This window comes from Somniosus microcephalus, chromosome 5, assembly GCF_052327205.1.
Source record: "Somniosus microcephalus isolate GS21.2 chromosome 5, FLI_Smic_1.0, whole genome shotgun sequence".
Taxonomy (NCBI): Eukaryota; Metazoa; Chordata; class Chondrichthyes; order Squaliformes; family Somniosidae; genus Somniosus; species Somniosus microcephalus.
The window spans coordinates 193,477,972-193,494,135 of NC_140991.1; the positions used below are offsets into that span (position 1 = coordinate 193,477,972).

Below are 16,164 nucleotides of genomic sequence, written 5' to 3' on the forward strand. Positions count from 1 at the left end.
TGACTGAGCAGAAGAACCCCCGAGGAAATTCCCCGCGTCAGAGTTTGATTGTTTCAAGAAATAATGATGCCTATATTTTACACATAATTACATGATTCATTTCTGAAGAGAAAATACCATATTGTTGATCTTTTAGAGCCTTTTCAGGTTAAGCATCGTGTTCCAGCAGTCAGCTTTAGAAACCGCAAGAAGAAATACAATTTTCCCCAACTCTCCTGAAGGTGCTGGCTCCTGTTGGGATGAGTGCATCAGCCCTACTGTATCTTTGCCCTAGTGGCCATAATTCATAGAAGAGCCTAGAAAATTACACACTGGTGTATTTTTCAGCCAAAGGTTTAGGATGAGACCATTATAGTAATGCAGGTACCCCTACATTCGCAACAATCTGGTATCTTCTGAATCTCAGACTGCCACAACAGCAAAGTACAAGTGCACAAATGGGCACGACTCATGGCATTTAGGACATATCATAGAATTTTACAGCACAGAAGGAGGCCATTCGGCCCATCGTGCCTGTGCCAGCTCTTTGAAAGAGCTGTCCAATTTGTCCCACTCCCCTACTCTTTCCCCATAGTCCTGCAAATTTTTCCTTTTCAATTATATCCAATTCCCTTTTGAAAGTTACTATTGAATCTGCTTCCACCACCCTTTCAGGCAGTACATTCCAGATCATCATAACTCACTGTGTAAAAAGAATTCTCCTCATCTCCACCCCCGGTTCTTTTGCGAATTACCTTAAATCTGTGGCCTCTGGTTACCATTCCTCCTGCCAGTGGAAACAGTTTTTTCCCATGTATTCTCACAAAACCTTTCATGATTTTGAACACCTCTATCTCTCCTTAACCTTCTCTGCTCTGAGGAGAACAATCCCAACTTATCTAGTTTCTCCACATAACTGAAGCATATGCATATAGATACACTTGGTGGTGGTCCAGGACTCGGGGGTGTGAATTTCCTCGTGGCTTCTCCCTCTTCACTGCCATCACTCCATCAAGAGTTCCGTTATGGTGGCGGAGTGGGGGAAGCCCTGAGAAAATTCTGTATATTAGTATTGGCATTTATCAAGTCAAAATATTTGAAAGCACTTCACACAATTAATTACTGATAGAGTGCAGTGACTTGTTAAGTAGGCAAAGGCTACAGCCATTCCTCACTAGCAACATTACACAACAGTCAAGGAATGAATGAACAGTTCGTTTTTGGTTGTATTAGTTGAAGGAGGGAAGTTGGTAAGGACACCGGGTGACCTCCCTGCTCGTCTTCAAATAATCCCACGGGATCTTGAAAAGAAAGATGGAACCTTGGTTTAACATTTCGCCTGAAGAATAACATGTCTGACAATGTGGCACTTTTTAAGATTGAGAGCCAAGACTATATGCTCAAGTCCTGATGTGGGGCTCAAACCCTCAAATTTCTAACCCAGAAGGGAAGTGCTACCAACTGAGCCAAGACTTTTACTGCCCCTCCTTTTTTATAAACTGTTTAGCTTTCAACTGTATTTATCTCCTGTGAGAAAACAGCACTTTGTTTATAATTTATCTGAGAGAGCAAAACCAGTTGGACTAACCCTGATAAAAATACTGTTAAACTGAATATCAAATAATACAGAAAAACATGTCTATTAGTATTGCCCACATCATTACATTACAGAAGGTAACCTCAGTCATAAAAATATACTGTATTCATCTTGCGAGAATTAGATCATAAAATACTTAGACAGTAATGTTATATTATGTTTTTACAGTGAATTATGTTGCCCCATTGAGATAGCAGTATCCCAAAAAGGTGAAACTGTATAGCATAGTATTCTATTTTAAGTCTACCATTGGCTGTTTCCCAAGAAAGGTAAAATTTACTCGAGTAGCAGCTAATTAAATATTTTCTACAGGAAGTAGCACTTAGAATCATTTGATACAATATAAGCTTGTTACAATAATCTTTTAAAAAGCTGCAGCACTTGGAATGCAGGTTATACAGGCAGAGTTATATGTAGCTGTCAAACAGGCTTAAAACTTCCGTCCTGTTACTAGACTAAGAATATGCAGCAGTTCTCAATTTTTAACAGCCTTAGTAAGATTAATACCATCTGGTATCCAGACTTTATTAATGCTTTGACTATAAACAGTCTGAACAGGGTCTATTTTCATGTATACCAGAACGTATTTGTTGTAGCTCATTAGTTTTACAGCTTTTGATACACTTAAAAGGCAACGTTACTCCCTGCATCACACCTCTGAAATGCTGTATAATGATAAAATAAATATTTTCTTCAAGCACTGTTCATAAAATTCTCTTTTGGAGTTAATGACTTGATAATGGATCAAGAAATTCCCATGCTTTCAATTTTTTCCATGTCTAATTTGCTCTTGCTCTGCTCTGAGCATGCATTTTGTGTAAAGTAACTGTAGCAATGGACCCATCAGTACTAATTTATACTTTATTGTATGCAATATGGTATATATACTTACATTGGTTTAAGTTACTGGAGGAACGTGGCTTTTTTTTAAGTAATCAATGAAGGTACTTTCTTTGTTTGCCTTCTAGAGGACTAAAATTAGTCCCATGTTGCTCAGTTTAGTTCCAGTGAGCTACATTTATGGTCAAGGATTACTATTTGTGGCAGTTGGACTGTAAATATGCGTCTAATTATTCAATAGTTGCTTCTACCAGCAGTCTCAGTTGTGCTCCATTGTTCAAAGGTTGTGACAGCTGAGAAGTGGCTAAATTAAAATTCTATAAAATGCGTTCAAGATAATTCATTGCAATTTACACATGAGTTAATTAACAATTGAATCCAATTATGGATGTCACTTAGAAGGATTACTATCAATGATAGTCACTGTTTGATTTCTTTCTAGCATGATATGGACAGAATTTTCACCCTGGCACAAGAGAAACTCAGAATTCGTTCCATCAAAAATTGTTTCCCTGTCGGTTTACTGGGGCAAACTATGTTTGCACTGCATTGTATCTTCCCTCTCAATTTTGCCCTAATATTAAGATTTCGGGACGGATTTTAACTCCGAGCTGGTTTGACACGAAACCACTCCGGTGAGTTAATTTCCCACCTGGCAGAGGCAACAGGAAGTCGCTTCAGTTTTAACCGGGCCTCATTTAAATGCCACCAGATCACTTCCTGCCATGAGCAGGTGTGAAAAGGGCACAGAGTATCTGCCAGTAGGCAAAGATTGGGCAGCCTTTGGCCACCCACCGGCTTCCAAGTAGGCAGTGGTGAGGGGTTTTTGCAATTACAGTCTCGCAGGAAGGGTGGAATGTCTGGGGCAGGGGAGGCTGCAGCCTTCCGGCTCTCCTGCTCCACAAAGGAACACTTTATAATTATCCTGAAGGGCTTCTACTGTCTGTGCACCCGCTTCTGTCTAGTGGGAAAGCCATGATGGCTTCTCCGCTCACGCCACGGTTAAAATACCATCGGGGTCCTATTGGCGTCACATGAGGCTCCCGCCTGAGTCCGGCAGGTGCGTCATCCACTGCCAAAACCGGAAATAATTGGAAATCGGGGGAGCAGAGGGGAAAGCGAGCTGCTCCATTTTAACTGCTCGCCTGATCCATTCCCACCCAGTGGGGAGACTTAAAATGTTCCCCTTTGTTTTGTAGCTACATCACTTCTGACTATACTGATAATGTGCAAAATGAATGCAAAAATGCATTAAAAGTAGCTTTTCCAGTTTGAATAGGAGCAAATGTGCGGTGGAGCTGGTAACATCATCTCAATGGTAATTAAATTCCAACAGTTCTATCCATCTCCACTCTTTCAACCATGCACTGTTGCTTTCCACAAATGATACTTCATTCATCCAGCTGTAAAGGAACCATTATTTTCTACGCACTGTTTGCTGTCTATGCTGATCCCTACAGCTTTTAATCTCACTTGTAATATTTATTTCAGTTATTTCATTAATGGTTTAACCCTTTTATTGCTACAGACAAGTATAGTCCTTCAGGTTGTGTCAGACTGTAGAGGTTACAGAGGAATTGATGACTTGCCATTTATCCCTCAACCAACACCACTAAAATAGTTTAATTGGTCATTTCTCTCATTGTTATTTGTGGAACCTTGTCTCTAAATTGGTTGCCGCGATTCCCTACATTACAACAGTGTCGACACTTCAAAAAGTAATTCATTGGTTGTGAAGCACGTTGGGACATCCAGAAGGTGTGAAAGGTGCTATATACATGTAATTAATTAATTAATTAATTACTTTTTTTCTATCTTTTTTTCTCTCATGAAGGGGCTGAATCTAGCTATGGTACATTCCAATGATACCAGCAGCCCTCCACTGCCTTGCCCAAGCGGCCATTCATAATCTGTGCTCCTAATAGTGAATGTTGGGATGATATTCAACTGTAGAGGGCATCACACATAGACTAGTCCTGTGCTTACCTGATGTACAGAAATGCACAGTCCAGCTGGATCATTACTCAGTACAGACTGGGGACCAAACCTGAGACCTTCTGATCTGTATGGTTTAGTACAACAGCAACAAGTACAATTGCCCACTGAATTATAGGGTTAGGTAAAAAAAATTGTATTTAAAATGATGTTTAAGTATTTGAATAATATTACAATAATAAAGTAATTCTTGATACTATAATGTTTGTTTCCCCCACGCCCCATTATCCTAGTGTGTGAGCTGGTAACAAAACAAATTCAGTTAGTTCAGAAAGACTGGAGTTTCTCTGAACCTGCTGACAATCCAAGGTTTCATTAACACAGCATTATCTGCTTTTGCTGGAAGTCTGTTTCAAAATCCACTAATCTGTAGGAAGAAATCTTCTAATCTCTAGTTTCGCTTGAAGCCTATTAATTCTGTATTAATGTGCTTTAGTTTTACATTCACAATCCAAGTTAAATAACCTTTGTACAACTACAGTCTCTTAGTATTTCAAACCCCTGTATATTATCTGTCCCCATAATCTCTTTCTCCAGTGAAATTAAGTTCACCTCCGTGATTCCCTCTTTGTAACCTAGAGCTCAAAGTCTAAGAATGATCCAGTTGCTCTTTCTGAACCTTCTCCGAATATTGTTCACCTTTTGAAAGAAGTGTGCCCAATAGTTCACAAATTGTTCACAAGTATAATCATAAGAATCTATACCAAATAGATTACATTTCCTCAAGATTCATCCTACTACTTGATTAACATTATTGGTAAGAGTATAGACCTAGAAACTGGATAAGGCCCAAAAACGGGCGGGGGCACCACCCAGCACGATTTGCGTGCGCCTATTTTAAATGATGCAGGCAGCATGCAAAATTTGTGCTGCCTGCTCACGTACATGATTGCAGCGTTGATCTCAGCGCTAAACGCACTTCTGATTGGCTTAGCGCTCAACGGGAGTGTGGCAATATTGGGTGCAGTCTACTGGCCAATAAAGTTTTGCCTAGGCTCTCTCCACTACTTAAAGGGGAGGTGCTTTGTTGCAGAAGCACCTCATTGTCAGGTCAAAGCAAGGCATGGTGGCATAGTGGTTAGCACTGTTGCCTCACAGCGCCAGGGACCCGGGTTCGAATCCAGCCTCGGGCGACTGTGTGGAGTTTGCACATTCTCCCCGTGTTTGCGTGGATTTCCCCCGGGTGCTCCGGTTTCCTCCCACAGTCCAAAGATGTGCGGGTTAGGTTGATTGGCTATGATAAATTGACCCTTAGTGTTAGGGGGATTAAATGCGTGGGGTTACAGGGATAGGGCGGGATATGTGTTGGTGTAGGGGTTACGGGGATCGGGTGGGATATGTGTCGGTGCAGGCTCGATGGGCCGAAATGGCCTCTATCTGCACTGTGGGGTTTCTGTGATTCTGTGATTCATGGCGCAACATCCAAGAGAAAGGGTAAAACGTTTTTGGATGCGGCACTGGAGGCCTTGGTCCTGGGGGTCCAACGACGACGGGATGTCCTATACCCGCATGGGGGCGAGAGGCCTTCAAGGTTGAACAGCAGAAGAATCTGGGAGGAGATAGCTCAATCCATCACTGTGACGAGTGTTGTCCCCAGGACCTGGATCCAGTGATGCAAAAAGTTTAATGACCTCACACGGCTGGTCAAGGTGAGTTAAGGCTTCAGCAAATGCCATATCCCACCATCTGCACCACTAGCCTCACACGCTGCTCAATGCACCACACCCCCATCACTCACCTACTAACAATCTCTAGCTATCGCCACTCATACCTCACAATCATAGCTTCACTTCACCCTCACATACTTACCACTGCTGCAACACTCTCTCCCACATCTCACACCTTGCACACACTGCCAGCAACTCAACCATGGCAGGCACATCACCCAAACATATTGCACTACACTCACTGACACACTTCCCTTTCTCTTGTAGGCAAAGGTGGTTCATAACTGCAGAGAGCAACAGCAGACAGAAGGCAGCCAAGCGAGGGTTGAGAAGCTAACTGACCTGGAGGAAGCAGTTTTCCACATAATTGGAGGGGCTGTGAAAGAGCCCGTGGCGAGCGGAGAAGTGGAAAGCATCACTCGTGATGACGGTATGTTCATACCTAATCCTTCTTCTCAAATTCTACATCATTGAGCATACAATCGGCATGCTCAAGCAATAGTTTCGCTGTCTGGACCATTCTGGAGGAGCCCTGCAGTACTCGCCTGAGCGAGTCTCCCTCTTCGTTGTTGTGTGCTGCATGCTGCATAACCTGGTAATCCTCAGGACCCAGGCGATGCCACCAGGTCTTGGAGCACCACCAGAGGAGGAGGAGGAGGAGGAAGAGGAAGAGGATGATCATCAGCAGCACCAAGGCAGGAGGGAGGCCCACAATATAGAAACTGGAAGGGCCGTCCGTCAACGGCTGATAGTAAGCCGCTTCTAGGCCCCTACTAAGGAAATGGCTTCTGCCATTGAGAACAACATGAATGAAACCAACCCGCAACCCCTAAGCCAGCCAAGGCAGCAATGATTGCAAAGACCAAACATGTACATTTTGAATACAAAAACTTACTTATTTTACAAACTCTGTGTGAGTCATTTCCTCATGACAAACTAATAGAAAGAAACACAAAAAAACAGTCATTAACATAACTGATTCTCACAATCTGGAGATAATGTCCAAAACACTAAACAAAAGTTTGACCACAAACCTCGGCCTTTAATAAAAAAATGACCAACATTTTGTTACACTTCCTACTTTTTGCCCTTCGAGGGTGATCTCCTTTCCTTGCGCACTTCCCCCCTTCCCACCCTACTGCTCCTCTGTAATGGGACCCCAGTGGCTGCAGCAAGGCTGGTGGAAGGCTGCTGATTGTCAGAACCTGAGACTGCAGATGCCCTTGAAGGACAGCCTGGACCAGCTCTGGGCCTGGAGGGCCCGGCTGCAGACTGCACCAACTCTGCATGGGCGGCAGCAGTCTGTCCTACAGGCGGTGGCAAGTGCAGTGGAGAAGTGACAGTGGTGGCAGCAGGAATGCTGTCATCTTGAGAGAGGACAGCAACTCCCTGCTCGACCGACACACTGGCACGCCCATGGGGCATCATTTCAGCATCCGGAGCAATCTGCTCTTTTCCGAGTGGCAGGCAGTGACTAGTGGGGTACCGCAGGGATCGGTCCTTGGACCCCAGCTAATCACAATATATATTAATGATCTGGACGAGGGAACTAGATGTAATATCTCCAAGTTTGCAGACGACACAAAGCTGGGTGGGCGTGTGTGCTGTGAGGAGGATGCCGAGAAACTCCAGTATGATTTGGACAGGTTGGGTGATTGGGCAGAAGCATGGCAGATGCAATATAACGTGGATAAATGCGAGGTTATCCACTTTGGTGGCAAAAACAGGAAGGCAGATTATTATCTGAATGGCAATAGATTGGGAGAAGGGGAAGTGCAATGAGACCTGGGTGTCCTTGTGCACCAGTCGCTGAAATAAGCATGCAGGTGCAGCAGGCGGTTAAGAAGGCAAATGGTATGTTGGCCTTCGTAACGAGAGTGTTTGAGTACAGGAACAAGGATGTCTTGCTGCAGTTGTACAGGGCCTTGGTGAGACCACATCTTGAGTATTGTGTGCAGCTTTGGTCGCCTTGAGAAAGGATGTTCTTGCCATGGAAGGAGTGCAGCGAAGATTCACCAGGCTGATACCTGGGATGGCAGGAATGACGTATGAGGAGAGATTGGGTCGATTGGGCTTGTACTCGCTGGAGTTTACAAGAATGAGAGGGGATCTCATCGAAACTTATAAAATTCTAACAGGACTAGACAGACTAGATGCTGGAAGGATGTTCCCGATGGTCGGGGAGTCCAGAACCAGGGGTCACAGTCTAAGGATAAGGGGTAAGCCATTTAGGACAGAGATGAGGAGGAATTTCTTCACCCAGAAAGTGGTGAACCTGTGGAATTGTCTGCCAAAGAAGGCAGTAGAGGCCAATTCATTAAATATATTCAAGAAGGAGTTGGATATATTTCTTAAGGCTGAAGGGATCAAGGGATATGGAGAGAAGGCAGGAACAGGGTACTGAATTTGGATGATCAGCTATGATCTTATTGAATGGCGGAGCAGGCTCGAGGGGCCGAATGGCCTACTCCTGCTCCTATCTTCTATGTTTCTATGCTAGAGCAAAGATTGCTGGCCTGCTGTGGCGCAGTGAGAGCCCCGGGGAAATGTGTCCGAACCAGCGAGGATGGCAGCAGTCAGTGCTCACGTGGCCTCAATCTGAGTCTGCATGAGAGCAGTTAAAGATGGGGTCATGGCAGCCAGTGACTGAATTGCAGCACTAAACATTTGCGTGGCATCCGCCTGTGCTACAGCGAAGTGCTCCACACTCCTTGCCAGTGATTCAATGCATTCGGGCACCCTCCCACTGCACCCATGAGCTCAGTGTGCATGTCCACCGCCTGGGTGTTCATTTCAGCGATCAGCCGCTCCTCCTCTGCATCCAGTGCAGCAGGACTCGCTGGCATACTCTCCCTCCAGGGAGAAGGCCCCCGTGCTTTCCTACCCCCATCGTGTTGCTGCAGCTCGCTGGGTCCTGGAGCTTCACCCTCATCAGACGCTTCCCCCCTGCTCCCCTCCAGGGAAGACATGGTCCCAGTGTGGGCATGGGCTTCCTCGGGAGAGGGTGGCGCTGATGCTCCGGCTTCATCTTCCTCCTTGCCTGCAGCTTCACTCCCACTGGCAGCTTGAGGGCCTGTCTCTTCAGCTGGTGAATCACCATCTGAAAGCAGGGAGGTACAAGAGTGGCTTTAGCGTGAGGACAGGGTGGCAGTAAGGGAGGAATGAGTGCAGCGATTTAGTAAGTTGGATTGAAAGTGTCAAAGGCTGGTGTTGTGCGGGACAAGTGGAAGGAGAGAGGACAAAAAGGTGATGACCTTACCATTGCTGTCCAGAACGGGGTCGGCCTCTCCAGTGGCAATGGGACCGATGACCCGGCTTGCCACAATCCTCTGGATGCACTCCTCAAGATCGCTGAGGGGTTGCAGCTGAGGCCGCCCTCCACCCGTCCGTTGCTGCTGTCTCCTATTATGAGATAGCTTGGCCTGCAAGAAAAAGGATGGCGTCTGAGTAAATATACAGCCATGGTCTTGCCTGATGTGCCTCCCAAAGGTGAATAGCCCTTACTGTATACAGCCATGGTCTTGCCTGATATGCCTCCCATAGGTGAATAGCCCTTACTGTATGCAAAGTGTGGAATGTGCATGTGTGTTTCATGAGAGGGCCATAAGTGTTGGATGAGTGTTGTGCATTGGGGTTTTAAGACCCTCTGGCCATAGAGTGAGGTTGAGATGGAGGGATGGAGAGGTATTGAAAAATAGCCACTCACCCTGACAACCCAAGTGAGGTCGTTGAACTTTTTTCTACATTGTATATGGGTCATGGGCACCATGCTCCTGGAGGAGACGCTCTGTGCCACCTCCCTCCACACTCTTCTGTAACCGCGCAGCAAAGGCCTCCTGCCACTCTCTGGGTACAGTATTGATCTTCTGCGCTCCACCACGCCAACCAGAGCCTCCAAGGCCCGCTTGCTGAAGCGCTGTGCTCACTCCCTGGCCCTCTCCATAGTCCTTGGCTGCAAGATTTAGGCACAGGTCTCTCCAGGCCGAGATTCAAGGCTCCAAAGAGCAGGGTTTGGCTGGAGAGCAAGATTGACCTGATATGCCTATCAATTAGTCCAATAAAAGGCGACGAGTTAAGAACGTAACTGAAGGTTTTTATTGGCTAAATAACAGAGCCCACCCTCGTGGGTGATCCGATCCAACAGGGAGGAATACTAGCCAGTCAGCTACCTTTATACCTGGGCAGGTAATGGGCGGAGTCGGAGGTGGTCAGCCCAGGTATAACAGTGCGACAAGAGGCGACCTCGTGTAGTGATGTGACAGTGAGAACAGTGAGAACAATATACAGTGATAACTATAACAGTGGTTTACCACATTCACCCCTTGTTTAGATTAGAGTCCGGCGGGGTGAAGTGTATTACCAGCTCTGGTATGTCAGTCTGTCCGGAGGCTTCGTTAGCCTCTCCGATCGTCGCAGCGGCGGTGTTACATTATCCGGTGTTAAAGCTGGTGTCTGCGTAGTCGGCAAAGGCTCGTGGGGTTCCGGCATGCCGTCTACCTCGGCTGGACTCGGGGGGTTGGGAGGGGGGGGTGAGGGTGCGAGGTCTCGTAAGGAGACAGTGTCCTCCCGTCCGTCTGGGTAAGCCACATAGGCGTACTGGGGGTTGGCGTGCAGGAGGTTCACCTTCTCGACCAGGGGGTCCGTTTTATGGGCCCTCACGTGCTTTCGCAGCAAGACGGGTCCCGGAGAGGTCAGCCAGGTTGGTAGGGTGGTTCCCGTAGTCGACTTCCTGGGGAAGACAAACATTCGAGCATGGGGGGTGGTGTTAATGGCAGTGCAAAGTAGTGACCGGATGGAGTGCAGCGCAATCGGGAGGACCTCTTGCCAGCGGGAGGTTGGGAGGCCCTTAGACTTTAAGGCTAAGAGGGTGGCCTTCCATACCGTCGCGTTCTCTCTTTCCACCTGGCCGTTCCCTCGGGGGTTGTAGCTGGTGGTCCTGCTTGCTGCAATACCCCTCTCCAATAGGAACTGACGGAGTTCCTCGCTCATGAAGGAGGCGCCCCGGTCACTATGTATATAGTTCGGGAACCCGAACAAGGCGAAGAGTTTGTTCAGGCATTTAATGACCGTGTTACTGGTCATGTCTGGGCAGGGGAAGGCAAAGGGGAAACGGGAGTACTCATCAACGATGTTGAGGAAGTACACATTACGGTCGGATGACGGTAGGGGCCCCTTGAAGTCGATGCTCAGACGCTCGAAGGGGCGGGTGGCCTTGATCAGGCTTGCTCTGTCCGGCTTATAGAAGTGCGGTTTGCACTCAGCACAGATCTGGCAGTTCCTGGTCATGGTCCTGACCTCCTCGATGGAGTATGGCAGGTTGCGGGCCTTAATGAAATGGTAGAGTCTGGTGACTCCGGGGTGGCAGAGGTCATTGTGGAGGGTCTGAAGTCTATCACTTTGCGCGCTGGCGCATGTAATGCGTGAAAGAGCATCAGGGGGGTCGTTCAGTTTACCGGGCCGGTACAAGATCTCATAATCATAGGTGGAAAGCTCGATTCTCCACCTCAAGATTTTGTCGTTCTTGATCTTGCCCCTCAGCTTGTTATTAAACATGAAGGCAACCGAGCGTTGGTCGGTGAGGAGGGTAAATCGTTTGCCTGCCAAGTAGTGCCTCCAGCGCCGTACTGCCTCCACAATTGCCTGGGCTTCCTTCTCGACCGACGAGTGTCGGGTCTCGGGGCCCTGTAGGGTCCTTGAGAAGAAGGCTACCGGCCTACCCTCCTGGTTAAGGGTAGCGGCTAGGGCGAAGTCGGATGCATCGCTCTCCACTTGGAAGGGGATTGACTCATCCACTGCGTGCATTGTGGCCTTGGCTATGTCTCCCTTAATGAGGGAGAAGGCCGCGCACGCCTCTTCCGTGAGGGGGAAGGATGTGGTTTTCAGGAGGGGTCTGGCTTTGTCCGCATAATTGGGTACCCATTGGGCATAGTAGGCGAAAAGCCCCAGGGTTCTCCTAAGTGCTTTTGGACAGTGGGGGAGGGGTAGCTCCATGAGGGGGCGCATTCTTTCGGGGTCGGGACCGATGACTCCGTTCTCTACTACACAGCCAAGGATGGCAAGGCGCGCTGTGTTAAACACGCATTTCTCCTTATTGTAGGTGAGGTTCAGCCGTTGGGCCGTACGGAGGAATTTCTCCAGATTCACGTCATGGTCCTGCCGGTTGCGGCCGCAGATGGTGACGTTATCGAGATAGGGGAAAGTGGCCTGTAGTCCGTTCTGGTCAACCATCCGGTCCATCTCCCGTTGGAAAACCGAGACCCCGTTGGTGACACCAAAGGGGACCCTAAGGAATTGGTAGAGGCGGCCATTCGCCTCGAAGGCGGTGTACTGGCTGTCCTCCGGGCTGATGGGGAGTTGGTGGTAGGCCGACTTGAGGTCGATGGTCGAGAATACGCGGTATTGTGCAATCTCATTGACCATGTCCGATATGCGGGGGAGGGGGTATGCGTCCAGCTGGGTGTATCTGTTTATGGTCTGGCTGTAGTCGATAACCAGGCGATTTTTGTCGCCGGTCTTGACTACCACCACCTGGGCACGCCAGGGGCTGCTGCTCCCCTCAATAATGCCCTCTTTCAGGAGTCGCTGCACCTCAGAGCTAATGAAGGCTCTGTCCCCAGCGCTGTACCGCCTGCTCTTAGTAGCGACAGGTTTGCAGTCGGGGGTGAGGTTAGCGAACAGGGAAGGTGGCGGTACCTTGAGGGTGGATAGGCTGCAGGTGTTACGCGGTGGGCGGTTTAACTTTCGCTGGTTGTCGACTGTGAGTGGGGGGAGGGGTCCACCGTATGCTAGGGTTACACTTTGGAGGTGGGATTGGAAGTCCAGCCCTAGTATGACGGCAGCGCACAGCTGGGGGAGTACGAGGAGTTTAAAATTTTTATACTCTGTCCCTTTAACCGACAATGTCACGACACAGTAGCCGCTGATGTCTGTGGCGTGCGACCTCGATGCCATCGAGATGCGGCTGCGCGTTGGCAGGACGGGGAGGGAGTAGTGGCTCACCGTGTCTGGGTGGATGAAGCTCTCCGTGCTTCCGCTGTCGAACAGGCAGGTCGTGGCGTGGCCGTTGACTTTGATGTCCATCATTGAGCTGGCCAGGTGGTGCGGGCGGGCTTGATCCAGGGTCACGGAAGCTAGGGTGTAGATGAGCGCGTCGTTGTCATGACAAGATGGCGGCGAAGATGGCGGCCCCCGTAGTTCACATGAGGCTCTGTTTAAATCGTTTGCCCCGCACAAAGATGGCCGCCCCTGCTGTTCCCATGAGGCTCTGCAGGCTTCGGCTGCCCCGCACAAAGATGGCCGCCCCTGGTTTTCCCATGAGGCTCTGCAGGCTTCGGCTGCCCCGCACAAAGATGGCCGCCCCTGGTTTTCCCATGAGGCTCTGCAGGCTTCGGCTGCCCCGCACAAAGATGGCCGCCCCCAGGGTTCGCATGAGGCACTGCTGGCTTCTGAGGATTTGCTTCTGCAGGCCTTGGGAGAAGTGGCCTTTCTTGAGGCAGGTTTTGCAGGTCGAGTTTTTGGCTGGGCAGCGCGACCTCGGATGCTTCTCCTGGCCGCAAAAGAAGCAGCCAGCGGCCCGATCGGGGTTGCCTGATGTCGGGGCCGGTACCGGGGCTAGCGGGCCCGGTCGGATCCGTGATGCAGACGCTGAGGTAGGTCCCGGGGGCAGCGCTGTGAAGGGTGGTGGGGTGGGGGTCGGGCCCGAGTCCCAGGGTCGCGAATAGTACCTGGCAAACGCTTCCTGGTCTTGCTGGGTGGCCTCTAGGGTGAGGGCGAGGGCTTCGGCCTTGTCCAGGTCTATGTCCTTAGCTTCAAGCAGTCTTTGCCGTGTGTAGTCGGAACGTAGGCCTCTCACCAAGGTGTCGCGGACATTGTCTTCCATGTTCGCAGTAGCCGTCACCGCTTTAAAGTCACAGTTCCTGCCGAGTTGTCTCAGCGCTCGTGAAAATTCAGCTATCGATTCTCCTGGCTGTTGCTGGCGAGATCTTAAGAGATGCCTAGTGTACATGTAGTTTACCGGGCTCCGGTACTGCTGTTTCAGTAGGTTGATGGCGTCGTCGTACGTAGTCATGTCCTGGATGAGTGTATATACTCTCGGGCTCGCTTGGGCTTTCAGGACTCTTAGTTTGGATCTCTGAGGGACGACGGCTTCCTCCAGGTACGATTCGAAGCAGTCCAGCCAGTGTTTGAAGTCGTTGGCTGAGTTTGGTGCCTGTGGGTTTAGATCCAGGTATGGTGGTTTCAAGGCTTGCAGCCAAGCCGGCTGGTGTGGCCCATTGTCTGGAGGCTGCTGTTGCTGTGCTGCTGGGTGAGCTCCTTGCTGTTGCTGTTCATTATCAGACATCTTTAAAATTTAGTCAATAAAATTGATATGCCTATCAATTAGTCCAATAAAAGGCGACGAGTTAAGAACGTAACTGAAGGTTTTTATTGGCTAAATAACAGAGCCCACCCTCGTGGGTGATCCGATCCAACAGGGAGGAATACTAGCCAGTCAGCTACCTTTATACCTGGGCAGGTAATGGGCGGAGTCGGAGGTGGTCAGCCCAGGTATAACAGTGCGACAAGAGGCGACCTCGTGTAGTGATGTGACAGTGAGAACAGTGAGAACAATATACAGTGATAACTATAACAGTGGTTTACCACATGACCCTCCCCTTTAAGAACTGTCTGGCGCCAGTGTGTCTGTGTTCCATCGCTAACTGACAGCACCTGCGCTGTGCCCGCGCTCTGAGTTAGCGCCTCGCTCCTCGGCCTTTGCGCCTTAAGAGAGGTGTGTAGCACCTGATTTAGCGCTCCAATCACATCCAGGGGCGATAAAAGCCAAGTTTGCAGTCAGAGGCGATAATTAGCGCAAGGCCGATAATCGCGCCCCAAACGGGGCGATACTGAATTAGTTGACTTTGTTCTTTTGATTTGAATTTGATAAACTTATGAATTATATTTGGAATGTGCCTCTCATTTCAGCTTTGTGCTCAGGAGGATGCTGTGATGTTCCATGACAGAAAGATGGTATGATGGGGAAGTGGTGAGCCACAGGGATCTGGGGTTTCATTCCAGATGAAACCGGAGTCTGATTAAACTTATCCACTCTAAGCATACCCAGCCTTTCTAGTACATCCTGTCTATCAATTTTCACCCCTTCCATTGCTTCTACCTTTTCCACTTCTACCGATATTTTGTCAGTATCCACCTCCTTAGTAAACACCGATACAAAGTACTCATTGAGTATTAAAGCAAAATACTGCAGATGGTGGAATTCTGAAACAAAAACAGAAAATGCTGGAAATACTCAGCAGGTCAGGCAGCATCTGTGGAGAGAGAAACAGAGTTAACTTTTCAGGTCGATGACCCTTCTTCAGAACTGGAAAAAGCTTTGAGTATTCTAGCCTTGCCCTGTGCCTCTAAGCATATATCACCTTCTTTGTCCCTAATAGGCCCCACCCAGCCTCTTACTACCCGCTTACTGTTTACATGCCAGTAGAAGATTTTTGGATTTCCTTTTATATTGGGCTTGCAGCGCGTGCAAGCCCCGTATTTGCACTTACCCCGCGCTCGTGCCGATCAGCTTCTGGGACGCCTGAACTTGCAGAAATAGAAAGCACATTCCCGGGCAGCGTATGACGTCACGCCGCCCAGGAGTGCAGCCAGCGCGAAGCCAGGAGCGTGCAGTGTAAGTGAGACACGCCCCTGGAGGTCTCAGTTTCACTGGACACGCCCCCAATGTTTCTGTCAAGCTGCTAAGGATTTTTACATGCAAAGCAGCAGTTTAAATAGGTTTTTGGAAGTTTTTTGAAGATTTTGGTAACTTTTATAAACTTTTTAAAATGTTTACATTATTTTGAGTAATCTGAAGTAGTTTTAAAGAGAATTAAAGCAATTTAAAGACTTTTAAAAGCCCTAAAAGAATTTTTTTAATTCCATTTATTTATTTAGCAATGTCGTCGTCATACGTGTCTTCACACTGTTCCCTTTGGAGAACTGTATGAAGTGGTGGAAGGATTTATGGCCATGATTAACGCTCATTCCGTGACCGTAACCATCTTTGAACCAGCCATTAGGGCGGTTAGTCCTATGGCGGGAGGGTTT

At 48.4% G+C, this 16,164-nt stretch overlaps 2 protein-coding genes across 2 annotated transcripts in view; one reads left to right on the forward strand and one right to left on the reverse strand.

Moving 5' to 3' along the window:
* LOC147117497 (ubiquitin-conjugating enzyme E2 E2) overlaps positions 1-16,164 on the forward strand; it is a 554,464-nt gene that overhangs the window by 456,337 nt on the left and 81,963 nt on the right. The gene's annotated exons all lie outside the window — the stretch shown is intronic.
* LOC147117499 (uncharacterized) lies at positions 10,151-14,715 on the reverse strand. The gene is made up of 2 exons (XM_085987141.1): positions 13,803-14,715; positions 10,151-10,807 (listed from the first exon to the last, which is right to left on the reverse strand). Exons 1-2 carry the CDS (start codon positions 14,417-14,419, stop codon positions 10,435-10,437), a joined length of 990 nt encoding a protein of 329 aa, XP_085843267.1. The 5' UTR covers positions 14,420-14,715; the 3' UTR covers positions 10,151-10,434.